This window comes from Sparus aurata, chromosome 22 (assembly GCF_900880675.1).
Source record: "Sparus aurata chromosome 22, fSpaAur1.1, whole genome shotgun sequence".
Lineage (NCBI taxonomy): Eukaryota > Metazoa > Chordata > Actinopteri > Spariformes > Sparidae > Sparus > Sparus aurata.
In genome coordinates this window covers 23,833,564-23,860,457 of record NC_044208.1, presented here as the reverse complement: position 1 = coordinate 23,860,457, position 26,894 = coordinate 23,833,564, and the positions used below count along the sequence as shown (strand labels likewise).

At 42.1% G+C, this 26,894-nt stretch overlaps 3 protein-coding genes across 7 annotated transcripts in view; all 3 read right to left on the bottom strand.

Annotated features, from left to right (window-relative positions):
- Positions 1–2,257: 2,257 nt before the first annotated feature.
- LOC115573788 (phospholipase B1, membrane-associated-like) lies at positions 2,258–11,172 on the bottom strand. 2 transcript variants are annotated; one of them, XM_030404756.1, is made up of 16 exons: positions 11,098–11,172; positions 10,733–10,797; positions 10,083–10,173; positions 9,428–9,486; positions 8,616–8,683; positions 8,401–8,444; positions 8,162–8,282; positions 8,001–8,052; positions 7,785–7,865; positions 7,600–7,665; positions 7,399–7,490; positions 5,804–5,885; positions 5,473–5,574; positions 5,166–5,261; positions 3,765–3,836; positions 2,258–2,988 (listed from the first exon to the last, which is right to left on the bottom strand). In XM_030404756.1, exons 1-16 carry the CDS (start codon positions 11,153–11,155, stop codon positions 2,851–2,853), a joined length of 1,287 nt encoding a protein of 428 aa, XP_030260616.1. In that variant the 5' UTR covers positions 11,156–11,172; the 3' UTR covers positions 2,258–2,850. The 2 variants fall into 2 exon arrangements, with proteins under 2 accessions (XP_030260616.1, XP_030260617.1); XM_030404757.1 differs by lacking the exon at positions 11,098–11,172 and adding an exon at positions 10,978–11,084.
- Positions 11,173–11,365: 193 nt separating this feature from the next.
- sel1l (SEL1L adaptor subunit of SYVN1 ubiquitin ligase) lies at positions 11,366–21,848 on the bottom strand. 2 transcript variants are annotated; one of them, XM_030405794.1, is made up of 21 exons: positions 21,259–21,848; positions 21,063–21,100; positions 20,206–20,401; positions 18,850–19,017; positions 18,332–18,437; positions 17,620–17,782; positions 17,423–17,476; positions 17,268–17,327; positions 17,096–17,177; positions 16,831–16,985; positions 16,448–16,504; positions 16,282–16,350; positions 15,887–15,964; positions 15,627–15,689; positions 15,345–15,432; positions 14,920–15,068; positions 14,579–14,744; positions 14,161–14,235; positions 13,862–14,034; positions 13,623–13,751; positions 11,366–13,461 (listed from the first exon to the last, which is right to left on the bottom strand). In XM_030405794.1, exons 1-21 carry the CDS (start codon positions 21,344–21,346, stop codon positions 13,171–13,173), a joined length of 2,448 nt encoding a protein of 815 aa, XP_030261654.1. In that variant the 5' UTR covers positions 21,347–21,848; the 3' UTR covers positions 11,366–13,170. The 2 variants fall into 2 exon arrangements, with proteins under 2 accessions (XP_030261654.1, XP_030261653.1); XM_030405793.1 differs by having other exon boundaries at positions 14,161–14,238; positions 21,259–21,847.
- Positions 21,849–23,274: 1,426 nt separating this feature from the next.
- The window catches only part of LOC115574176 (rho GTPase-activating protein 18), a 29,486-nt gene continuing 25,866 nt past the window's right edge, over positions 23,275–26,894 (bottom strand). For all 3 annotated transcript variants that reach the window (XM_030405496.1, XM_030405494.1, XM_030405495.1), the window contains 3 exons: positions 26,407–26,528; positions 26,252–26,307; positions 23,275–26,099 (listed from right to left, as the gene is read on the bottom strand). In XM_030405496.1, coding sequence (XP_030261356.1) covers positions 26,008–26,099; positions 26,252–26,307; positions 26,407–26,528 — 270 coding nt within the window. In that variant the 3' untranslated portion in view covers positions 23,275–26,007. The remainder of the gene's footprint in view (positions 26,100–26,251; positions 26,308–26,406; positions 26,529–26,894) is intronic.

Genomic DNA, 26,894 nt, shown 5'->3' with positions numbered 1-26,894 from the left:
TTCATCATTGAACACATTTCAGTAAGTAAACATATTATAATGGGTCCCTCCTATTCAGCATCCGATGGGTTTTGCCTGCATTACATGCCGCAAGACATGTTTACCTAGAAACAGGATTCTGCTCTATACAACTCAACCCTACCATGCTGAGTGCATTCTGTGTTTGTTGGTAAGTAACCTGAGCTGCGCTTATTATAGCTTCCACCTGCCCTTGTAATCATACTGATCATACAGAGGCAATACTCGCTGTAGTGTTCTTCACCTGAGATGAATGGGAAGCTCGTCCAGAGTAGACGATCATACGCCGTATTCATTGAGTTTAATCTGTGTGCAGATGCAGAACAATAGCTCCTCTGCTCCACACCCAGCCGCATGCACAACACTGAGTGTTTTTCTCCACCGTGGTGAGAACATTTTCCTGTGCTCTATCAAAATGCCAGTACTGGAGGACAGAGTGAGTGGAAAGTGGAGCAGCAGCAGCAGCCCGGAGATCTGAGGAGCAGACGTGTGACAAACCGTCTACGGTTCTAAAAGTCACAGTGGGTAAAATGGATGACAGTCTTAAAATGGCTACAGTCCGGCTGATCGGAGCACGCCGGGTCCGTGGTGATCAGTTAAATTTGGATGATGATCTGCTTTTTTTTCTTCATTGTCATTGCAACAACATTGAACATGTGAACTTTGTTAAAGGGTAACTTGGTGAGTATTACTGCATATGTGTACAAAAAAAAAAAAAAGTAGCATGAAGCCTTTTGTGGCTCCAAAGACTGTAATCTGATAATTGAAGGATCATTAAACCCGCCCCCCCCTTGGTTACTGTTGTCAGATCCAACGAGCTTGACGATAAGAAACATGGTGACGCTGGTCCTGTTTAGCTGTGTGGCGCAGTGTTCATTAGATACATAGAGGCGACAGAAGGGATTACAGGATATATTCATGAGCTTCACTTTAATGAACATTAGACAAACTCCTCTTGATCTAGCTTAAGCGAACCGTTACACGTAAGCTATCTAGTTTTGCGAGTTTTGCAAATGTCATTTTACGTTACATGCAGTCCAATGTGTTTTTTTGTTTTCTGTTCCCACAAGCTGCAAGCTGTGTCACTCTCTATAGCTTTCTCCTCCCCCTCCTCCTCCTCCTCTCTCCTCCTTCTCTTTCTCCTCCTCCCCTCTTTCTTTCAGGCTCCCTTCTGATGGACCACCGCCCCCTGGGACCATCTACCATTTCCGGGCTCCTGCTGCCTTGAAATACTGACTGATCTGGATCGTCACAACTAGGGCTCTGCTGGATCTTTGCTCTCCTCTGCTTCACAATCTCCTCATATCTATATTTCTCTTAACCTTGATGCCTCTCTCTGTCTATTACTAATTATCTTGTGTGGCCTGCCCTCTTCCAGGTCAGCATGGCGGACAGGAGGTCGTCTGGCTCGGGCTCCGCTTGGTGATGCCTCGTCCTGCTCGGTCGTCTCCTGGTTCCACTAACTTTACATAACTTGTATCAGATTTTCTGTTGATGTAACTTGTAAACTGTGAATTGTTGCTCTTTTCTGTACACGCAACATCTATTGCATGTCTGTCCGCCCTGGAAGAGGGATCCCTCCTCTGTAGCTCTTCCTGAGGTTTCTTCCATTGTTTTTTTTTTTTTTTACCCTGTTAAAAGGTTTTTTTTCCATCAACATGTGAAGTTTTTCCTCACTCGAATCGAGGGTCTAAGGACAGAGGATGTTGTTCACTGTACAGATTGTAAAGCCCACTGAGGCAATGTGATTGGGCTATATAAATAAAATTGATTTGATTTGATTTGAATGCGTCTAAAGATTCTGGCATCAGTACTATGTGACTATATTGTTACCTCTGAACAAACATAGTTGTCTGTACTGATGATGTTATTGTTGACGCAGGTGACATTTTGATAATTTCTTTGTAAGCTGTCAATGATGAGTCCAACAGGTTTATAGGAGTGCAACGCCAGACCAGTGGACTGCTTTTCAAAACCTACATTACCCACAATGCAACTTCACCACTGAGTGACATCACTGGAGGCAGTTTATCAGATTACATGCAGCTTCCTCTGGAGCCACGATAAACCTTGTACTACTTTCACACTACGTTTTTCCTTGTGCTCAGCAAGACCTGTAAACACACTTTAACATGTGAAGTTGGTGGACTTCCCCTTTAATATCAGAAGAGTTTGAATTGTATCCTTTAAATATCAATAGACAAATAAAACACGAGATTTAACACACACTCACAGGTTGTGGAGGAAGTCTAATTAGTTTAATGTCTTAAGTATGAATGTATAAATGTCACATGAACAAATTCAAAAGTTGTTACTTGATGTTTCCCTAGTTACAAAATCTGCAGTTAAATCAAAGCAGCCAGACTTTCCCTTTAAAAAAAAAAAAGAAAAAAGAAAAAAGAAAAAACACCTACAGTGTATTATTTTAATTACAAATGTGAGAGAAACGCAGAAGATCGTCCCCGCAGGTGGTGTGTGTGATCAAAGCAGGTCAAACATCCTGGTGCTTGATGAACTGAAAATGTATGAGGCAAAACAGAAAACTGTCTGCCCACCACCTCCAACTGCCTGAGAAATTAAATATTCAGGAGGCAGGATTCTCTGTCACGTTAACTCGGGGGGGTTTCAGATCTTTAAAAAAAAAAAAAAAAAAAAAAAAAAAAACAGCAGTAAATTTCCTCTGTGCTGCTATTTTGGGGCGCCACAGACATGCAAAGTTGCAAAAGGGTGGCTCACAAACTCTCCTCTGCAGGTGATCCACTGTATCGTCTCGACAGTAACCGATGGAGCAGTGACAGGCTTGTAAAATAGTCCAGCAAAAAAGTGAAAAAGCTACACGAGTCCCAGACGTCCCAAACCCACGAGGAGAGAGAGCAGGAGGAAGACAGCTGCCTGTGACAGAGCATCGGACTGCAGTGGAGGCTGGCCGGACTTGGCTGCGATGGGTCGGGTGAAGATATATGGGTGTTCCTTCAGAGGGGACGCAGAGAGGATGAGTGTGAGTGTTTCAGCTCGTTAATTACACAGAACTGAGGGACCGCTTCCCAAAGCGTCATCTCGATCCAACATGCATTTACAATCAGCCAGACAGACACTGGTTCCTGTTCCGTCACACAGCTGCGTTTAAATCAAAGTGCAGACTTGCAAATCAGGATGAATATTTAATCTATTTTGTTCATTATTTTCCTTTTGGTCTCATTCTCATGTTCTGGTTGGACGGTAAAGCAGCTGCATTCAGGGACTGTCTGGACACGTGTCTGTGTGTCCAAGATGTTCTGACACCAAACAAACCCAGAACCCAGAGGACGAACAGGGAGACAACATGTTCGGTACAGTGTGAGAAACAGTGAAGTAGGTCAATTCTAGCATTAAAATGTTGCTGTTGAACGTCTGACATGAAAGTCTCAGAGGTCTGAGCCTCCCTCCCAACGCTAAATCTGCTGGAAAACTGCATTAGCATAATATTCATAAATAAAAATGGCTGTAAAATGTAAAATGTAAACTGCGACTGATTATCTGTCTTTAGATAAAGTTCCAAACCTCTGAAGATTATGTTAATCCTGTGCACCTTCAAAGGTAAGAAATTACCATAAGAACCAACATCCTCTGGAAAAAAAAAAAACAGCTCTTCCTTTTTTCTCCTCGACGTAACACAGGATTACAGGTCATCTGAATCTTTGCTTTAGCTGTCTGATTAAGAATGCATGAAAGCTTTCGGGTTAAAGAAACACTCGGTCGGATCCTACCAGAGATGGACAGATGAGACTGATGGGATCAGAGAAGCTGCTCACAATCATTTTTCCTCCTTCGGGCTGAAACTGCGAGCAGAAGACAGATGGAGCAGGAGGTTAATGTGGGCGGAAGAGAATAAGTCCTCTGTTTTGAAATATATTGAAACCCCTGTCAGCCCCTGTGATAATAATAAGATAACAGCTAAGATGCTTATTAAGGAAAGTTGATAGGAAAGTGATAATTACACATTGTTAGATTACAACACTGCATTAAGCCATAGCCTGGTTAAAAGGTGCACTTTGTAAGAAATGGCCACCTGTTGAATTTATCCTCCAATCAAACAGGCTGCAGCACATCTCAACTGGAGCTGCCATTAGCTTGTCAGCTGAGTTAGCCGTGCAGCTAGTCTGACTACTCTTGATGAGTCTTGATGTTACCACCGCTAAAGCTTTGGACCACTGAGAGAAAGAGGTTTTCCCGCCCTAGGCTAGCTGTTTAGCATGCTATCCTCATTAGGTATCTCTGCGACACGGCACGTAGTTTAATTCTCCACATTCGGTTGATAATTTTAGATATTTGGACGTTTTAAACTAAAGTTTTTACATATTGCATATTTAAGAACATGAATCGAAGGATAATTGTTTATAGCACTACAAACTACAAACTAGCCTTCAGTGTAATGTCCCTGTTAGACCTTTACTAAGCTTTTTGTTGCTTTATTAAGATTTAAACATACTTTATTATGTTTCTGTTAGCAGTTAACTACACTTTTTGCAGCTAGAGATCATGCCCTGTGTGTATATGAGTCCATGCTGCAGCAGAACAGTTCAGTTACTCGGGTGAAGACCCCCCCCCAAGTTGGAGCAGACTTGGTAATCAGGATTCAGGAGCTCCTGTCTCTGTGAGGCCCCCCTCACAGAAACAGGAGCTCCTGAATCCTCGTTCAGATGGAGGGGGAATACAGAGCTGCAGCACTAGACAGTATGTGAAAAATGTGTTTTTTGAGCATTAAAGCATGTAAACCCTTATTAGAAGTGACTCAAAATAAAATTATGAACCTCTCCCACTTTCAATCTAATAGTTGCAAAAAGCATAAATAACTGTTTCTTGTAGGTGCGTATAAATGTCTTATAATCTAACAATAAACAGGAGGAGCTTCATATAAAGCATCACAGAAATATGATTTTTCTCCCCAAATGAAGCTCGCGTTTAAAAAATTGATTAAAAATAAAACTGTGTCCTTCGTCCCCACTCTTGATCTGCAGCTTCTCTCTCTCTGTCATTATTTCTCCTCCTTTAGTGAGCACAGATTTGACTCCACACAGTGAATCCCTCCAGGTGTGAGTGGGTTGTTTGTTGACCTGTGACCTCCCCATGTGTGCCATGAAATACAAGCAGCGCGTCTCATTGTTCACCATGTTGTTCCACAGCCCCTTGGCCAGCTCCTCGTGCCCCTTTATGGTGAAGTGGAAGCAGTCGTGAGTGAAGAAGGTCAGGTCGATCTTCCCGTTCTGCTCACGGAGACAAAAAACATATAAGCAAGTGTAGAGGGACTGATGGAATGTGTCGTCGGTGATGCTCTCATCGCCAGCCTCAAAGTTAACAAAGCCGAAAGCTACAGGTGTCACGCTCTGGATGATGCAATCGTTTTCTGTGTGATGTTTCTCACTGATTCATCTCGTGACACATATTGTCGTGGTGGATGGCGTGGGGATGGATTACCGGGAGGCGGGGAGGGTCAGCGTGTTTCAGGAAGGGCTGAAGAACGACGGCAAAGTCGTCCCTGAAGAAACGGTCGGTGAACAGCAGCTCCTCAAGTCTTTTCTGTGGATGTAAGTGACACAAAACAATCCATTTATCTGCTTTTTCATTGATTTATAATAACAGCAATCATGTGGATTATTTACATGCATGCAACAGTTTGTACGATATATAGTGTTTGATTAGAGAGTGAGTTAGGATCTTAGAGGGCCGTTAATTACTATTAAAAATGACGTTTTCCCATTATGGATAACATGAACTTTTAATATACTGAGAGGTGTATAAACTGTACCTGGAACTCCAGATTAACTTCTATCAGCTCCTGCAGTTCAGGAGACTTAGCTACTGGCTCTATCAGGCACGAGCAGAAAGATCTATAAAAACAAAAACAAAATGGTCAGTCAGATGCAAAATTAACAAAAAACATTACATGATGTTCATAATTCCTGTGATGGACCAGAAACACAGGTCATGTTCATATACAACTGCAGGATTTGGCTACTAGACATGTTTTACTGCATTTAAAAATACTCTGCATGGCTTTACGATGTGTGTCTGACATGATTACTGCACAACAAAGGACAGCTACAAAGTTAAAGTGCGTCTTCAGTAATAAATGTCATTTTCTTTTTGTTCCCACAGTCGAATGTTTGAGCTCTACATTGTGGGGTGATGTACCTGCAGTGTTTGACACGAGGAGGATATCTTCACAAAAACTGCTGAAAGTGAGAGTTTTCTCTGTGCTCATTGAACATCTGATTTTAAGAGGCGGGCCCGCACACGTGATTTGTGACATCACAAATACTTAGGCAGCCAATCCGGGTGTGATGTGGAAACTTGAAACCTCCGGCACACAAACACTGAGAAAGGACTTTACATCGAGGTAGGAAACGTCTGATGCCCAGCTGTTAAACTTGTGAAAAGGAAAATAAGTTCAGTGTTTGTTTATTCTGTCATTTTTTTAAGAGGCGCTGTTACGTGCCAGGTGACGCAAAGTGCTTTTTCTTCCTCTCATCCATCCCCCCTGTTTTCTCTCCAGGTGCCAGCCACATGATTGATCTCCACCTGTGCAGTCTGGTCATGCTGCCCATTGATCCTCTCTGATGTTGAGCTGGCCAATCAACATTCAGAACATTCACTCTCCCATCAGCCCATGAGCAGAGAGAGAATTGGGTCACCTCCACTTTCTTTCTCCCGCGGACGACGGCAGATTGTGGAGCCTCTCAATAGTTCCCAGACGTTAACTGCAATCACTAGCAGCCCAGTGCTGCAGATCAATACATCAGTAAATCATGAGGTAACTAAGAACTGCCAAACATTATTCCTCTGTCTCTCTGTATTCTCAACAATCTGCCTTTTGAAATTCAGTTGCAGCGACTCTCTCCACTCGAGGGCTCTGGTTATACTCCGCTCTTTTCTCTTTGACCCTTTGATGCTGCGCTGCGTTGTCTGAGCACACTCGTGAAGAATAATAGAAATAGGTCCGCGGCTGGAGGTGGAGGACTATCGGTAAGTTGGGTTAACCTTTGCACTTTTCTTTCCCTCAGTGATAGGTGAGGTTTTTTTTTGTGCTTCTATTGTCAGAGGTATGAATTAGTCAGGTCTAGTTTGGTTATATTCATCTCTGTTTGTTTGAGGACGGCCTTCTCTCATCCTCCCCCACATGTTGAGAAACCTTTGTGATGATTCAAAGTATTATTGTTGAGCAGAAAATAAACCACCTTTGTTTTCCCCTTCGGTTTCTTTGGTTATGGTGTTATTGTGTCTTTCTTTACTGAGTAAAAATAGCCATTCTACGGATCCTTGTAACCTGCCAGACACACGTTAGACACTTTACACATTTTTATTTGTGTTTGTTTTCAATACACGTGTGAGGAGGTTATTTACCTTTGGAGCAGGCACCCCGGGGTGGGCTTCTGCACCTCCCTCAGAGTATGCATGGGCAGGATCTGGACGACGTTTACGATCATACGAGGAACCTGGAGCACAACGAGGAGAAGACGCCCTCGCTGTAGTATGAACTCCAACACTACACTGAAACCTCACAATTTCAGATACATCTTGTGTTTTTGTTGTTTTTTTTTATACCTCATTCATAAGCATTTCCAAGGAGATGGTCATGTAGTGAATGAAGTTATCCACTGAAAAGAGAGCCTAGAGAGAACACGGAGAATCTGCAGAGATTAATAACAAGAATTTGACAATCTCAGATTCCGTAAAAAAACATGTTTAAAAGTACACTGTTTGTTTATTTCAAGGAGAAACAGACGGACCTTATCTTTGCAGTAATCGCAGATGTCGTTCATGCCCATGAGGATGGTCAAAAGCTTCCAGTCCTCCTCGAAGTTCAGACCCTGATGGAAGGACAACAGATTTGGTCCATAAAAGACAGATTCAGGGACAGCGGGACATCTCAGATTCTTGCTGTTGAGCTTTAATAAACCAGCTCCATCATATTTTAGATTAAAAAAAACAGAGCACCACTGTACCTCATAACCCCTCAGAGTGTCGATCAGATGTCTCGTCTGGCTTGGAAGGTTGCTAGAAAGAAGGAATGACAAGAATCTTTACAAACAGCTAAAGCTTTCATTTACAATCGAAGCTAAAGAACAATCCAAAAACTGTCCTCGTCCCCCCGATGAGTCCTTACAAGGTGTTGTGTCCAGTCACAGCCAGGTTGAAGCCCGTGTCACTGATATGAGCCTGCATCCCATGAACCGTCTTCCCCGGAGCAGCACCCAGCAGGTTGGGGTTGAAAAGCCTGATGATGTCTGAAGAGCACATTTAGAAACGAAACGTGTAAAGACGATATACTAGAGAGCCTGACGTTTGTCTGGCAAATATGCAAAACTATAACGTTCTATATCGTCAGTGATTTAAACATCTTACTTGCCAAAGTAATGACATCCTGAAATGAGCCGTAGCCTCCGATACTGCAAGGTAAAGCAATGTCAAAGAAAGTGGTATTAAATCATGGGTTTGCCTTATTGTTGAAAAGGTTTACGGATGAATGATGATTAATCATATTATGTGCTGTCTACATGCAGGACCTCTGCAGCAGGGTTATTATCTGCATTACAGGTGGCACACATGATTTCTGTCACCTCCACGACACGTAACGATACTCGATGGGAATCCCGAGGACGGTGGTGGCGTTGGCGCCTATGCCCGTCTGAAAAGGAAGCGACACAGTGACTGAGAAACCTGCAGACAATTTGGCAATTGGCAAAATCTGTTTTTCAATAGTTCATTTTGGTTTTTATATGAAATGTTTAAAATTCTTAGATCAAAACCATGTTTTTCTATCATAAAATGCAATAATGTACATGTAATTATCAATTTTATGATAGAAATGACATAAAAATAAAATTCCAATACAATATATAATGAAATGAAACCCTGGAGTCACATCACTGGTGTTACCGTGTGACAAAGGTCTATTATTTTGAAATAAAATCACACTGATGACATCACTTTACCTCCTTTCACTTATTTCCTGAAGATCATGGTTAAGTCCACTGTCTCTTTTCAGTTATAGGACATTTTCACATTTATATTTTAATGGATTTAATTACATGATTTAGTGAGTTTCTCATGTAAAAATGCATTTTTCATGAATATTGTCACTGGTGTTACCTTCCTTATGGGTACCAGTCTAAAATTGTATTTATTTGTTTTAAATGATTGAGCCGTCATTCATGTGTATTCATAGAGTCGGTGAGTACTGGAATAATGTGGCCATTGTCTAAAATACCAATTCTCACACATTTTGCTCTTCCAAAAGTAGACGTTTCCAGTTTGGCTACAGTTCTGTCACGGCAACATTTAGTCATCACGATTGCAACAGCATACTAACAATCCAACAGTAGTTTCTTTGTCATGTTCTGTATAACCACTGAGGCCTAATAACACTTACCGTCAATGAATCCCCCAGGGCAGCGATGACTTTGATGTCTGCCGCCTTCACAAATTCAACTGGACCAGAGGATGGAAGGAAAGACAGAGAAGAAATAAATGCACTTTCCCATGAATGAAGCGGCACTTAATCTTTTTGGGTTAGTGTGTGATCTGTGAACAACGGGTCACTTCCTACAATAATATTTCTAAATATTTTTTTTTTTGCTGGCATGTGGCTTTTTTTGCATTTTGGCATAATTTTGGGTGGCATATAAATTGTCATGTTGAGCTTTTATTTTGAAATTCTATTCTATTTACAGACACTTCAGGTGTTTCTGACGCTAATCAGTCTCAACCATTCAACTCTTAGTGTGCGGAATATAACATTACATCTACTCAACATTGTACTTAATCACAAATGTGGGATGTTTACTTGAGTTTTTCATTTCATGCTGATTACTAATCCTAGTTCTTCATTATTGTCAGTTTTTTTAATTTTCCTTCCACAAATTAGTTTGAACTTCATTATCTAAGCAGCTCGAGTCAACCAATCTTTGCCCTGCAGTCTTTCATTTTCTTCCAGTGTGAAGTCAGTGCTGCTTTCAAGTTGCTTCTTCAGCACTGGGTAGCAGATTGATTCAAGAGGAGTGGAGTGGGCGATGATATTGACCGACCTGAGGACGGGACAGACGGAGAGGGACTCATGTCCGGACACTGAAACAACGGATGTTTGAAGCTCACCGGTCGAGTCTTCTCTGGAAACTCCTGAGAAAGAGACGAGATAGAGGCATCACTGTTCAGTCTAAAACTTTTTAATCACCCAAGTTCAGGCAATGTTCAAATATGTGTCCATGTTGGGACACTCCTGGAGACACAGCCTTGAGGGCCTTGTTTTCTTCTTCTGTTTTTTTACATTTCTTCTTCATCTCTCTGATTACTTGTCGTATTTGAACAGCTCCGTCGTCTTTTCTTTAGGGCGACACAGCTCTGCTTGTTGTGCACATGCTCAGGATGCCTGCTGGTCCATGTGGTCCGGTGTTTGTGTCCCCCCCCCCCCCCCCATGGTAACCTGCCTCTTATGTTTAAAAGTAGGTTACCCATTGTTTGCATGCTTATATTGTCTTTGTTGCTTTTATTTTGTCCAAATGTGTGTTTAATTAAATCTGTCAATCAAGGCTCTTCTCATCAGTTACTGATTGAACAAAAGTGTATAAAAATCAGCACACAAAATAATGTTCAGCCACTACAGTTAGATTTCTAAACCGCATCCAGTATCAAACAAAGACACTTGTATATTCAGAGATAAAATCAGGTGTAACATTACCTTCTGGAGGGCCTCCTTGCTGTAGTGTCGTATCCCCTCCTCATACTCCCACCACCAGTCGTTGCCTTAAAGAGAATTATTTCCAAAACGTCCATTGGAAACTTTTACGCACAATTAAACAAATAATTTCTCTTTAACAAAATGTCATTTACAGCATAAGAATACTCATAAGTCACATTTAGAAAAGCCTTATCTGTCTTTACTTTACTGTTAAATGCACTCCTATGTAAACACTGTTGTGTTACCAGATGAAATGCAGCACATTCATGTCTGAAAGAAGGCCCAGTTTCAGCGGCTGCTGTAACAATAAATATCGGCACGCAGCCTCACGTGTGCTCTGCCCTCCTGCTTGTTCCAGCACTTACCTTTGACAGAGTGGGACGTGAGCACACATGTTGCCACGGCGATCCAAAGCCACTCCATAGTAGTGCGTATGCGCCAGTCAATGGGTCACCCCCAGGGCTGTACAATGCGATGCTGAGCTTTACAGAGCTGTCACTTTGTCTCGCCCACCCTCTAAAGCTGAGCGACAACCCGCACGTCCACTGAGAGGCGTTCCGAATCAATGTCAGCAGTGCAACGCCTCGTAACAGAAACATTTTAACACTCAGGCAATAAAGACAACATTCAGAATTAAATATCCATATATCATTTATTCATTTCTTTATAAACTTGTATTTGCGATGGTAAAAATGCAGTCTTCTCAACTGTCTTGACCAGTGTTTCATTTTTAGACAAATTGTGAGTCGTGTGGGCACCGATGTGTGAATGTTTCTGTGAGACAGTCTGGAACATTTTCTTATCTTCCTTTTTACGAATAACATTTTTCACTGTCCTCTCTGACTTCATACACTTCATGCAGATGTATTGTCAGATAAGCTCTCAGTAATTCTTAACAACAAGCACATATTGTGGGAACAGAACAAATGAACCGCGTGTGAGTAAATCTGAAAATTCTCTTCTTTTTTTCATAAAAACTGTCTGGCTTCTTTTCGTAGGTTAGAGGTCCATCTGAAATGGAAAAGTGTAGGCAGAGCACAAAGCTCCATCTCGGACTTTTGGTGAGGGGGTGGATATTCTCACAACAGCTGAAGTTGTGTTACCAAACGCGCACACACACGCACACACACACAAAAACGAATCCACTTCCTCTACGGTAGAAACCATCCAGAGTTTGAGGCGCTGCTATATTTAAGGCTGCTCCAGTTTCTGCCTTGGCTAACACAAGGCTTAATAAACAAAAAAGAGAAAGAAAAAACAGGCATGTGGGCTGAGAGGAACTATTGAGCTACCTTCCAAAAAAAAAAAAAAAAACTACCAGGATGAAATCAGAGCCAAAGTACAGTAACACCTTCAAAAACTCTTCTCAATTTCTTTCACTGGACTCAGTTTTTGTGACATTTGTTCTGTGCACTCTGTTTTCACTGCGTTTGGAGAGTGAAAGACTGGTGTCTGGATAAATTATCAAACAGGACCTGCATCAAGGGTTTTCTGTGACAGCTTCGATTTCACAGACTTCAGCAGCTTCTCATTCCTCGTCCGTGTCTGCCACGGTGAAAATGTAGCAGAGAGAAGGAACCTGTGCGCTTAAAATTAAATATCTACCCAGTCCAGCCTTGCCATCACAGGCTTCTTCCTCTTATACTAATGGCATAACATTTTAGCACTGTCACTAATGCTGAATGAACAAAAGTGTTCTTTCCCGGGTGAAGTGCAGGTATGCACACCTGACATCGAAATGCACTAAAACAAATACCTAATGAATGCAAAATTGCGATGCAAAAAAAATTAATGCAACATTTGTTCACTCGTTCAATATCTGAAAATAAGGTGCCTAAAAAATAAAGTCTGGAAGAAGATGAGAGAAAACATGCAGAAACATGACGTTCTTTAAAACTCGACTGGGGCTAGCAAATTAAATTATTCAACGTCAAACTTTCCAGCCTCAGTTTTTTTTCTCTCTAAAACACCGCTCAAAGTTAGGATCGAAGCAGTTCAACTGAGTGTCATTTTCTCAAAAAAAAAAAGAGGAAAGTGAGAAGAAACTAATGAGCATAAAGATTCCAACTATATTGATTAGTCAAGTCCAAAATGCCTTTGGATGTGGCAACCACGAGGCGAATTCCACTGTGAGGACACCGGCGCTTCTGGCAGCATCCTGAGTCACAGACCAGCAAGTCCCAATCTGTGTTATCCTCTTTGTTCTACAGCACTGTCCATAAACACCCGCGCTGCCTTCTTCAGCATAGGACCAGCTTATTTTGAATGGAGAAAGGGAGTAGTGAGACTGCACTGTTAGCGTGTGGTGGGGAGCAGGCAGAGTGGGAGAGGCGCTCAGACTAGCCGGTATTCAGCTAGCGAGCAGCGGCTGCTCCATGGGGCGGGCTAGCAGAGCCTCATGTCTGTCTGTTACTGCCCTCGCTCCGTCTGGCTTCCTCTCACTGCTGCTGCTGCTGCTCCTCCTCTTCCTCCTCCTCCTGCGCCGGGCCCTGGGCTTCTGTTTCTTCCTGTGCCTGGGGCTCGGCCTGGGCTTCAGACTGTTCCTGAGGTGGTCTAGGAGGGGGCGCTGGGGCGGGAGCGGGCGGGCGAGGGGGAACTATGATTTGGTGTTGGCGCTGTCTGTAGGCGATGACCGTGCCCAACAGCAGGGCGATGACTGTCATGAGGTAGAGGTCCCACTCCGGGCCTAGAAGCTGATCCAGGTCCACCTGAGAAATGAGCTCCTTCAACTGGCAGGAGCCAAATGAGGAGAAGACAGAGGACAAAGATGCAAATGATTAATTCCAGTTCCCTCTAATGAAGCTTTTAACTTGAATTACAATCCTGAGTTTCTGTTTCAAAAGCCAAATTGTCACAGCTCCAGCTGGAGAATACAAGAGGCAGTACTTACGTTAAGATCCTGCAGGTACTGCAGAGTGTAAACCAGGCCTAGCTTGCACAGGGCCAGGAAAACTGGGACCTGGGCGTCGGGACTGGCTTCAGCGGCCATGTCGTAGAAGCGTTTGGCTAAATGAATGTCCTGCAGAACCACAGGAAACAGTTCTGAATCACACACACCGGTCTGTGCATCTTTAAATTTGAGACCAATAAATAAATTGTCTACATTCACAAGTAAATCTTTGTGCCCACCTGTTTGATGCCCAGGCCTTTCTCATGCATGTAACCCAGGTTAAACATGGCCTGCGCGCTGTGCTGCTGCTCTGACGCCAGTCTGTAGTGGATAACTGCTGTCTCATAGTCCACATCTGTCCCGTAACCATAGAAGTGGTAGTCCCCGAGTTTTATCCTCGCCACTGTGTAGCCTTGAAATTAAATCACATACGTCAAGTCAGTAGCCAAATTCAACTAGTTCCCTTTATGCAAGAATAAGAACAAATGCTGCAAATACTGTCACTCTAGTACAGACATTAAATAGATCAGGGACTCACCTTGTGCTGCAGCTCTTGTCCAGTGCAGCAGAGCACGAGGGTAGGTCTCATTCTCGCTGAAGATTTTTGCTCCTTCTGCTTGTTTCAATCAATAAAAAGACAAAAACATTCAAAATCTTCTTTTTCCCTATCACAGTTCACACTATTAATCATGCTATTGTTTACCAAGAAACTAATATCAAGCTAGCTTATATATTTAAGCTTCTACATAAAATATACATTGTTAGATCACCAAGTGGTCACAAAGCAGAATAAGGAAACTAGACACACATACAGGCAACTGTCTTCCTCTGCGTCAGACAATTTAATAATTGGGATGAAAAGACCACAAATAGCTTAAAAGAAAAGTTATTTTAACAGTTTCGCTGCTTGAATGCTCCCTTCTGTCATTACAGTAATATATTATGTTTTTTCTTACTTTGGTCCAGCACAAAGGCCACGTTACTCTGGGCCACCTCGTAGCCCTGCTCAGCCAGCAGCAGATACTGGACCAGCGCAGCATCCGTCTCACCCTCCTTAAAGCTGCCGTAGGCTGTCATGAGACGCTCTGACCAGCGCCCGCGCTCACACACGTTCTTGAAAAGCTGCAACGAAGATACAAGCATGCAGCGCGACACTTTGCAACTTGTGATACAACACACTCTTGTGTAATGAAAGATGAGAATTAAAGACTGCTTATCTCAAGTGAGGAGCATCATTAGCAGCATAAGAGCTTTAATGAATGAGTGATTACTGAAACACAGACAGAATGGAGCTCACCTCCACAGCAGTGTGGCACGAGCGCATCACACCTGTACCAGTCGCATGCATCTGTGCCAAGTTGTAGAAGGCCAGGATGTGGCCTGCCTGTGAGGCCAGGTTGAAGAATTTAAGTGCCTGCTTGTAGTCACGCTTCACACCGATGCCATCTGTGGAATGAAAGGAGAGAGAGAAAAAACTGTGAACCCAATGGAAGAGAAAAGAATTATTACAGTCAAGAGAAATAAAAATTATATCAGGGGATTGTGTGAGATTGAGGGATAGTAAAAGAAAAAGGATATTCAAATCTCCTGATGAGTAACAAGGTTTACAGCGAGAGACGAAATAAGGACAAAAGAAATATCTGTGACAGGAGGCCATGGTGATGCTGTGTACCACAAGCACCCGCTGTGCGCACGTGTACATACAGACTGTAACACACTCACTGTAATACATGGTGCCCAGCTGGAGCTGACCGTCCACCCAGCCCTGCTCTGCTGCCTTCTGGAAGTATTTCAGTGCCAGCTCATAGTTCTGAAGAAACAAACACGACTTTCAAATGGCTGCTAGTAACACACTGAGTAACACTCTGGTGGCTCGATATCAAAATGAGAACCAAACAAATCAGAGATTTGAATTTCTCCTTACTTTATGTTAAACCTTAAGCAGCAGCATCTAAAACTTCAACATGATCTCAAAAAACCTGCAAAGTGTAAAAGATTTCTTACCACTGGGACACCTCTTCCATATAGGTAGGCCATTCCCAGGCCGCTCTGTCCCACAGGATTACCCTGGATGAAGAAAAGAACAAAGTAAGTTAATGAGTACTGAATGAAACACTTCACAGAAGAGGTAAAAGTCTGCACAGTAACAGAATCCTGTTTGTCTGCAGAGGTGAGAGGAGCACTAGGTTCTCTCAAAGAATTACTGTAATGGTAAGAGCTGATGAGATACAGATAAAGATAATTGTCTGCAGCATTAGTCTTACCAAGTCAGAAGCCTTCTTAAAGTACTGCAGGGCAGTCTCGTTGTTCTGAGGGATAAAATCGCTGCCCTCTGAGTACATCTGAAGGACACAGGAGTCACATCACTTGGTTAGTAATCAAAGACTTGATGAGGTGCCTCTGCAACGCCAAATCACTGGCTTTATTTATCTTGGACTCGATTTAGACTCTGCTCTCCAGCTTGCTGACTGCTTTTTCCAAGTTCTCACACAGTGTGGGCAACATAGTTATAATGTTTACAAACACAGAAGTGAAATACATGGGCATCAAATAAAACGGAATCTGAATATACTGAAGGCAACAGATAATGTTCATTAATAAAACTCATTTCAAATTCATCAGTTTCCACCACTTTTCCCACAAAAGGCATCTCTCTCACCTTGCCGAGGAAAGCCATAGCGTGTGTGTTCCCTGCGTTTGCTGCCTGGGTGAAGTAGTCGTACGCCCTCTGATGGATGGCGAACGTCAGAAATACATTAACCAGTGCAAAACAATCACAAGAACACAAAACTTTAACGAAATTCGAATATAAAAAATGATCTCACCTGATGATTCTGTTCGACTCCACGTCCTCCGTGCAGGTGTAACTGACCCAAACCCACCTATTGGGAAACAAAGGGCCAACTTAACTTTATTGACACACAATTACTGTTAGAAATATAAAAAATATTTCACATTGATGCTTTCATTTACATAATTAGTGCAACAACAATAAGACAATTAATCTCTAACACGTCAAAAACAAAAACAAAAGAGATTTTACCCATTCTCATCTAATATTTGGTTCTTAGTCATCATTTCCTTTGTAAACTGTCCTTGACATGATGAATACATTTGTTTCAGATGCATGTACAGCTTGGAAAAGTGATATCGCATCATATTAGCAGTACAGAACAATGGACACTGATTGATGATGACACTACTTTACCTGTGCTTGTACGTCTCCCTTCTCAGCTAGAAACTGGTAGTACTGGATCAAGTCCTCCTCCAACATCCCACTGGTAGATCCCGGGTTCTCCACCTCATCCAACAGCCTGATCCTCTGCACTGCTGAGCCTCCCGTCAGAGACACATCACTCGCCACTGGAGGTGAGGATGCAGAGCAGAGAGAGGAAGAATTTTCATCAGGTTATTTGCCCAGGAACAAGATAAAAACCTGAATATAATATTAAAATATTGCAGTCAGTGCTCACCTTGATTTGCCACAAGCCTGTAGTGTGTTAGTGCTGACTCACAGCTCTGAGGAACACCCACACCTCCCCAGTATCTGTAGCCCTAATAAAACAGTAAGGAGAAATGTACATTTTTACACTTAAGAAGTGATGTCATTGAGTCATTGCTTCACTGACGCACAAATAAACTCACCAGAATCATATGAGCTACCAAGTTTCCACCCAATGCACCAAAGGTGTAGTAGACCAAGGCCTGAAAAACAGAGAATGGAGGTTATATATGAACAGTTGACAGACATTGTAACTTTCTGTGAAAATAATGTTTTACAGAGTCCAAAAAAAAAGTACCTTAGCCTGACTTGAGTTCACTCCAAGTCCAGCTGCGTACAGAAAACCCAGAGCCTACAGAGAGGCAAACAGAGCAGTGTTACAAAACTAATCCTCTAAGCACACATTCTCAGTCTATTTTAATAAACATGTCAGGTCAAACGGGTTTCAACACTTTCCACAACTGAAACATGAGCATTTTTGGATGCTATCTTTACCATCTGAGCTTTAGGTGAGCCCTCCATTGCAAGCTTCTCAAACATTTCTTTGGCCTTGGTGACGTTCTGGTTTATGTAATCTCCAAACAGCATTGCGTACGCCACCTTCTCCATGGCCTTCTGGTGGCCTTTCTCTGCTACTTCAATCAGCTGTTCATATAACCTGAGAGAGTTTTTGGATAAGCAGAGGTGGTGCATGTGAGGTCAGATTGACACAGGCAAAATAAAAATGATGTGTACATAACAAACATCGAGACACCTAAAGCAAATAAGGATGTGCTGAGAAAAGTGACGTGGAAATAAAGCGCCTATATGTAATAGATATCAGCATAGCGAAACGACATTTACAACTAGATCAAATAATTTGGTCTGTTAACATGAAGCTACATATGAACACATAAACAGAAGGCTTGGTCTCCTCTGAGTTAGTTGAAGTCTGTTTTAAAACAATAACAACACGTGTTTCTCAGCTTGTGTGAGCTTGCTGTTCTTCCAGCAGCATAATTGATCTGCCATCATCAGTGTGTTTGGATTCATTGGTTGAATTAAGGCCAATTATCAAGTTAGGGAGAGAAACATTTATTGTAATTCTTATGAGTAGAAAAATATCATCATAACATCCTTTGTTATCAAGTAATCCAACTCATGTTAGAAACATAACCTGACAGAGGATTCAAAACCCGGTAGAATAAATCAGACAGAAGAAACTCACTCTTTCTTCTGGGTCTTCCTGGTGGTGGCATTGAGCTGGCGCAGAACAGTCTGATACTGCTTCTCAGCTTTCTCCGCCTGCAGTCTCTGCTGTGCCTGCTCCTCCGCTAAGGCAAAGAGAGGAAAAGCCAATAAGAGCAGGCAGATGGGAAAAAAAAAAGATTCATAACACTTTGGCAGCAGAGGGGGGGGAATAGTAATTTTGGAAATGAAACCGTGATGTTTTCTCAGGCAAGTTTCCATTTTCAGTTTCAGTAGCTGTCAAGCTTTTCAGAAGAAAATACATGTACTATAAAACAATTCATCTTTACTTATTTGGCTTTATGTGGGGAAATGAGCCAACCGCATTGGAAAATGCTCATCCAATCATTTAAGCAAATCAACTTCCATTTGAGGCTGATGAATGGCTGCATTTTGGCTTGAACATGAAATACTTAGGATAGTTCAAAGTTAGTCACATTGGCTTTGCAGAAATTGTTACTCTACTTTTTACTTATGAAAGTCAAGCTATCTACTTACTCTCACAGAAACCCCACTTCTTGTCCTGGTCATAGTCGTAGGTTGTGGCGCACCACGGCCGTCCATCGTCCCGTCCATCAGTGGTACAGTCCAGGTACTCCCTCCCCTGGAAGAGGAACGGGAAGATGCATGGCTCTCCATGGGCTGTACCTCCATCCACCACGGGAACTGTATTTAAAAAAATAATGATAATTGATAATTAGGTTTACAACTTCATATTCAACATATAAAGTCTGTTATTTCTTTTATAAAAGTCAGTAAATGTCCATATTCAACCAATTACAATATTATATAAGTGATGGCTGCCGGAAAATTACTGACAATCCTCGAGTAAAATGATGTAACTGTCTGCAATAGCAGCCACAGGTGCAAAGCCCCACTAATTTCTCATGGGGTTAAACCGTTTATCCAACCTGCCTCTACCCTGAAACCACACATGTCTTTGCTCAGAGTCAGCAAAGCTGAAAACAGGTTACCACTCTCACACAGCTTACAAAACAAGACAGTCTTTAAAACAGATGTGAATAAAGACAAGAGGAAACTGTGAGGACATTAAGAAGTTAGACTTGCACTGCTACATGGCAGCCACACAGCTAACCAGGAATGCTGACACAAGAGCTGATGTTATGTTAGATAACCTACCACTTCACACGTTGATGAGGATATTGGGTTTCTAATAACTCCTATGGAGCTAAACTCTGTTCTTTTTAAACATCAAAGCATTTTATTGAGTTCACTACAGCCGGCTGTTATATCTGAAACTGACTCAACTTCTAATCTCACTTCATTACAACCAGATGCCCAGTGGCTCAACAACAGTTCTTTACTCAGCTGCTGTATGTAAAGCCTTGCAAAGTAATAAGCTGTCACAATCATGATATATTAGTGGATCACCAGATGAGGCTGCTTATTTTCAAGTGCTATGAAAACCTTAAATCCTCATTGCTGAGGTGGCTGGAGCAACATTTTCCACTGTAAAGTCTGATAGCTCTTCCGCTATTCCATCCATTTCTAGCTTTGATTGGACTGGCAAAAGAAAGTCTTCTCAAAATCTCTCAGTCTGCTTCCAGCAACAGACAGCATACCAGCTCATGATCCCTGTCTCACAAACATTTGGAGACACATGTGTAAGCCAAGAAAACACACCAAATAAAGCAGAGCCTATGTGCTAAAGTTTAATGAGAGAAAACTCAATTCTCAACACTCAATACATTCAGCTCGGCAAAAAGAAATGCGTAAGGATTTCAACTACGTAACTTGACTGAGCTCAAAGTGAACTGATCAACCAGTTAACCTGTGTTTTTGTTTTCCTGGCTGCGCTCCAGTTTGTGTTTGAGCTAAAATTGTACTCCTTACCCTCTTTCGGTTTCTCCTCAACCGGAGGAGGCTGCTCAGGCAGGTCCTCCTTCTCCTCTCCCTCCAGTGTATCCCTAGGTGTCTGTTTCTCTTCTTCTGGTGGGGAGACATCTTGACCAGAGGTCACAGAAGCACCAGCCACAATTTCTGATGCCAGACGGACATCTTCCTCTTCAGAGTCTGGGTCGTGGTAAGACTGCAGAGAAAAACAAGAAGTTGTAGGTAACGAATAGATGAAAGAAGGAAACATGTTGCAAATGATTAATTCTTTGCAAACAATGGATTAGGAACTTGTGTGTCTACAATAGGGTTGCAACTAATAATTATTTTCATTATCAATTAATCTGCTGAACACTTTCATACTTAAATCAATTAATCATTTAGTTTATAATGTCAAAACATTGTGAAAAATGCTTAGCACAACTTCTCAGAGCTCAAAGTGGCATCTTCAGTTGATCTATTTGTCCAAAAAAACTGTCTAAAACCCCAAAACCCTTCATCTATCATCACAAATGAACTCAGCATATGTTTACATTTCAGCTGAATCCAGCAAATGTTTGTCATTTCAGCTTGAAATAATTCCTCAAAAGTCAAAATAGGTAGTGATGAATTTCCTTTTGATTGACTAATGGCTGCAGCTCTAAACCACTACATGTGATGTACATAAATAAACCCTAAAGTAACACACAAGGTAAGGAGGGAAAAGTGTCTGATTAAACTCATTTGATCAACTGTGTAGCAGATAAGTCCCCAAGAACACATACTGACAAGAGCTTGATGGCATAGTGGTCTATTTGCATGCCAATCATTCTAATTTGGTGCCTTATAGAGCAACATGCAAAAAGCTCACGACGTACCTTTAGCTCTGGTCCGTCATTCCCGTGTTGCTCTTCATCTGGAAAGCATTAATATGGCAGAAGTAAAGACAGGAACTTGAGATAGCCAAATCTGTTTGCTAAATATAAACAGCTGCTTGCAACAGTTTAAGAATCGTGCAGCCTCTCCTGTCCGCGCAGGTATTGACCAGTTATACGAAGCAAGAGGCATACTTACCAGCTGTTATTCCCTTGATGAAGACTAGCAGCAGTAGGGTCAAAAAGTAAAAGCTTCTTGCCGTCTTTAAATGCCGTTTATAACCCATTGTTGACAAGCTAACTATATGCTAGCTGTAACTGCTGCTATTGCTATCGCCAAACATTCAGTTACAGTTATGTCACACTACGACACGTAGCATTAATAAACTCACGCACACGCTCACTAAAACGGAACCGTATTCTCTCTATACGACAACCTGGTTAATTTTCGCTACTGTAGCTGTCAGACAAGCTGAAAAATCCCAATGCAAAGCTACGCTGGCAGAGAAGTAGCTGCAAGGTGGCTGAATTGACGTTGAACGTTAGCTAGCTAAGCTAGTCGTACACAGCCACACGAAAGAGCAACAAACAGCGCAATAGTCCCAACAGACCAAACTCCTCGGTGTACAAGTTGGTTGCCGAATACCTCTTTGCGCGACAAAACATCCGAGTTTATCGGCAAGACGCAAAATATTTAGCCTTTGGTGTATATTAACCTGACACTACTTAGCTAGCCATGATAAGCCTCTACTACTGACAGACACTTCCTATTCTCGCACTTCGACCAATCACAGCGCGCTCAGTCTGACAGTAGCCAATGAGCGGAGGCCAAGGACGTGTGAGCGAATCAGGTGCGTACACAATTATGCTTCTCGTTGATGGGTTTGTCCACGACACCAAAACATGCTGAGAAGATACAAATCAGGTGGGAAAGGTAGAGCTGGTTGCTTTGGACACGTTAGTTGTACCATCATAGTAAATCAGATATTTTATTAAATGAGAATCAGAATTATAAAAACTTGTATGAATACATAGGTGTTTTATATGTGAAGGACGTTTGCCATGATAACCAATACATGATGCAATGAATGTTGTACTCTGCACCACTGATAATCTATGACACCAACACATGTGGCTGCAAGCTGCATCCTCAGGCTCTCGACAAATCGGAAGTTGGTGAACCTGTCGTGACAAATCTATGGACCTTACTTTGACATTTTTATGTTTTTACAACTTGTTTTATATCTCAGTGAAGTCAGTTTGTGTTGTCATTTGCTGTAATGAAGGTACACTCTAGTTTGGGGTATGAAACTGTAGTCAGAAGAGATATATCTTCACTGATGACTGAATAAACCGAATAAATAAACTGACCTTAAAGGACAACACCAATCCATATTGTTGTTTATATGTGGCGGACCCTGCCACCTTTCTAGCTTCAAACAGTGTTCTGGGACCTTATTCTTCTCTTGGAACAGCTTTTTTATGAAGGTGATGGAAAAAATAAATATTTCTGAGTTTACTAACACATATTAAAACTCTTGAGTTTTTATTCTTTCTCTAAAACTACATAGTGCCCCTTTAATCGCCGATTCCTAATTAACTGGGGATTTACAACTAATTAAGTCATCAGTATGTGTAACCAACTGGGATTGGCAGGCTGAGAACAGCCATATGTCTGGTCTATATCATCCTCCTCCTCCTTCAGCATAACGTATGTACGATGAACTGCAGACTTCATGGCTTGAAAATAAATGAGAAGCCTCTTTTTCAACCATTGAAAATGTTTGGTTTTTTTATGTATTGAAATACATACGAATGTAGCCACGAGTTTACTGACAGTATAATCCAGTTTTAAAATAGTAAAAAGAAGTACAATCACTCAGGACTGATGACGCAGAGTACGGTAGACTATGCTCTCTTAAGTTTGGTGTCTCTGATCCATTGTAAACCACTTCACTCTGTCTAAGACCCTGTAAGCCCCACTAAAGCCATTAGCACTCTGACCATTTCACTAAGTGGGCTCATTAACTCTCACAGGAAATTATTTGAATGAAACAGCACCTGGTGAGGGCCGTCTGCTACTCGATGAAGAAAGGGAAGTTACCGGAGGGAAGCCAGCACATTAAACAGTGATATGAAATGCAAATGCACACAATGGGAGATGATTGAGACACTGAACTACAAACATTCATACTGTAACCACTCATACGCGAGATGTGGTAATCAATAACTGTGTGTTTATTTACAGGGTGTTTTTTAGTGGTCATTTCGGAGGCAGCAATAAGACAAAGACATCATTATTTGGAGAAATATTCACATTAAACAACATTATAAAAGGCCGGGAGTGACTCAGTTCCCCAAATTGTTAAAACAGTGACACATTATTTGTTGTCAGCGCTCCACAGCTTTCCACGAGAGAAACATCTGCCACGTTTGACTCTTGGGATGCAGATATGATCCTCGAACAGGCTGTCGAGACAACTGAGGCGCCACACAGAATCAGATTAGCCAAGAGACGTACAGCTTGGTGCCAAGAGGATGAAATGGAGATTTTCTATTCCTGGATTAACACAAGTTGCTGTATTACCTTTAGCCAGTGTACAACTCATCTCCAGATTGTGAACAGTACTAAGCCAAACAAATGAAAACAAGAAAAGCCAATTGATGAGTGTCCAGATAATTATTGCAACCTTACATGTGAGAGTGTATCATTTCAGAAGGCCATTTATACAGTCAGCAATTTATTTAAAATCGGTCCAGTAATATATTTAAAAATGATCAAATATTTGGTACAAAACTTGTAAGGCAACAAGTCTGTAAGGCTCGATGAATTCCAGGCAAGCTGAGACAGAGGCTGCTCTGTACATGCATATTTAAAACTGTTAGGATGTCTTCGTTCCCATCTGAACACTGGTGAGCAGCAGTTATTGTAGATGGACTCACACAGGAACACACTCAAACATCAGCGCTTTATAGAGTCAGAATGTACAGCAGTATTAACGCGCAGTGAAAAGAGTGATGTCGTCATTGCGTGTCCTCGTTAGCCGCCAGTGACGACACCATGTGAACATTCTGGGTTTTTTTGTGGATGTGAGCTCCTCCCTCACACATAATATACCCCCATCTGGACCCCCTGTTACGGTGAAGTGCTTCGATACACGCTGCCTGACACACACTCTAATATTTCGTTGGGCCACCTTTAGCTTCGACTACAGCTCGCGTTCGCCGTGGCATCGTTTTGATACGTTTACGCAATGTCTCAAAACGTATTCCAGTCCAGAGTTGCATTCAATTTTCACCAAGATCTTGTGTTGATGATGAGAGAGTCAGACCTCTGCGTCTTCTCCATCCCATCCCAAAAGATTCTCAGTGGGGTTAAGGTCTGCACACTGCGACGGCCAATCCATGTGTGAAAAACTATGTCTCATGCTCCCTGAACCACTCTTTCGCAATTTGAGCCTGATGAATTGTGGCACTGTCATCCTGGAATATGCCCGTACCATCAGGGAAGAAAAAAAATCCATTAGTGGAAAAACCTAGTTATTCAGTATATTCAGGTAGTAAGCTAACCTGACCAACTGAATCCACCCCAGATCATAGCACTGCCCCTACAGGCTTGTAAGGTAGGAAGTAGGCATAATAGGTGCATCACTTCACCCGCCTCTCTTCTTATCCTGATGCACCAATCACTCTGGAACAGGTTAAATCTGGACTCATCAGACCACACGACCTTCTTCCTTTGCTCCAGAGTCCAATCTTTATGCTCCCTGGCAAATTGAGGCCTTTTTTCCCCTGATTAGCCTCACTGATAAGTGGTTTTCTAAAGGCTACACGGCTGTTCAGTCCCAATCCCTTGAGTTTTCTTCTCAGTGCGCATGTGGTAACTTTTTTATGGACAGGCAGTGTACAGACAATCAATCTTGTTCGATACTTAATGGGCTTTTGATAAAAAATAAAAATAAATAAAAGCCGATATTCTCAAAAGTGGGTACAAAGAAAATAGGCTTTGAATCTTTTTTATGTTACGTTATGATTCATGATTTAATACAATATCAATATTTAATTGCCCCAAACTATATTATTTCAGCGTATTACTTCAGACACAACAAAGTGATTAGTGGCGATAAATCACAGTATACGACTGTAATACTTACAGTGTCACATAATATTAGGAATCACAATATTGTGGCTCAAGTGCTTCGACAAACTGGGAGAAATACATTTCCACCAGAGAACAACAGTTTTCCGTCACGACTCTAGAGATGACAAGGTTTGATAAAAAAACAAGTGGTTTTCTTTAACCTGCACGACAATCCTGCAGGAAGTCACAGTTGGAGGTTGTTGAGCGTCGGTGCCCGACAGCTGTGTGTTTTATCTTAGTTCTAATAGCCGGGATACTTAATATCTCATAGTTTAGCATCAATTTACAATCATTTGAGAATGCTTTGCACGTCCGCAAAGGAGATGAAGTGGGAGAGAAACTCCCCAGATTCTTTATAAAAATGGACCGTCTTGTGAATCCGGTATATTCTATACATTAAGTTCTTTCTTTCTTTGTGTAAAAAACATGGTGCTCACAGCCCCCTCAGCTTTCTCTTAGCTCCCACATGCATCCTGAAAATCTGTGCTATTGTAAATTCAAGCATTTCATTCTTGTCTAAGAATCTGTTTGTTCAATCAAGGGGGGAAAAAATATATATACACACATAGTACATTTCAAGACTGCCACAGGGAAGCTTGTTGAACACTTGTAGTGTTTTGGCTGTTTTCGGGGCGAACAAATTGTGTGAACCCGTGCAAACCATCCGTGTTCAGAAAATGCCTTTCGCTACAAGTGGAACAGTCCAAGTGGGTCCAAAAACCAGCAGAAACCACAGAGAACCAGATGGCGCCTCTTCTCAGCGGGACACGGCGGAGAAGCCTGGAGCAGTCCAGCACGCAGCCAGGTTTACCTCTGCACGGCTTTAATGACCCATTCTGCTGACGGGTTCAGCTGGATGAGGTCTTTCATGTACGTTTCCCCGTCTAGACATCTCTCCTCTGAGGGACGACAGATAGAACAGAACATTAGGATGAAGTCACTATAACTATGAGTCATCACTTTTTTTTAGCCCACTAGTTGGGTCATCAGCAGATGAGCACAAAGTCGTAAACCCTGCAATTGATCATGTTTTAGTATCGGCAGGACTTACTGATGTTTCCACCGATCTCGTAGAGAGACAGCTCTTCTCGCTTTACTGTCACTGAACTGAGAGAACAAAGAAAGAAAGAACGAGAAGTTACTGCAAGGGCGGGTCTTATATAGCCGAGACTAACACTGTATCTGAGCTGTAGGTACAGGACGTACCTCTCCTGGCTGAGGAAGCGCGTCAACACATCGGCAGCCTGCAACTCTTCAGTCAGCTGCACAGCCATGGACACTTTACTGAACTGCGGTGCCTGGACTCGAATAAATCCCTGCGAACTCTCCTGGTCGTAAACACAGAGACAAGCAGAGAGTGAGAAAAAAAACACGCAGTCAATCACACGGCCGTAAACACTTTTGTCAGAAGAATCGGGGTTTCAGAAGACAAGAATGTTGGAGTTGGATTAATTCCTGTCCAAGTCCAAACACTGTCGGGCCTCACAGCACTTAGCTGAGCACGCAGGGTCAAGTGTTGCTGTGGTTACTCATTCACCACGACACCGTCAAGAGGAACGACACTATCCAATACTGCTGAGCTCTGCAAGCCTTGCTGTCTTTTAGCAGTTTAAAAGACTTTTATTGATCATTTATTTAGTACCTTGGAGCGAACTACTAAGGAACACGATTAGTGTTGCTGTGACCCAGAAAAT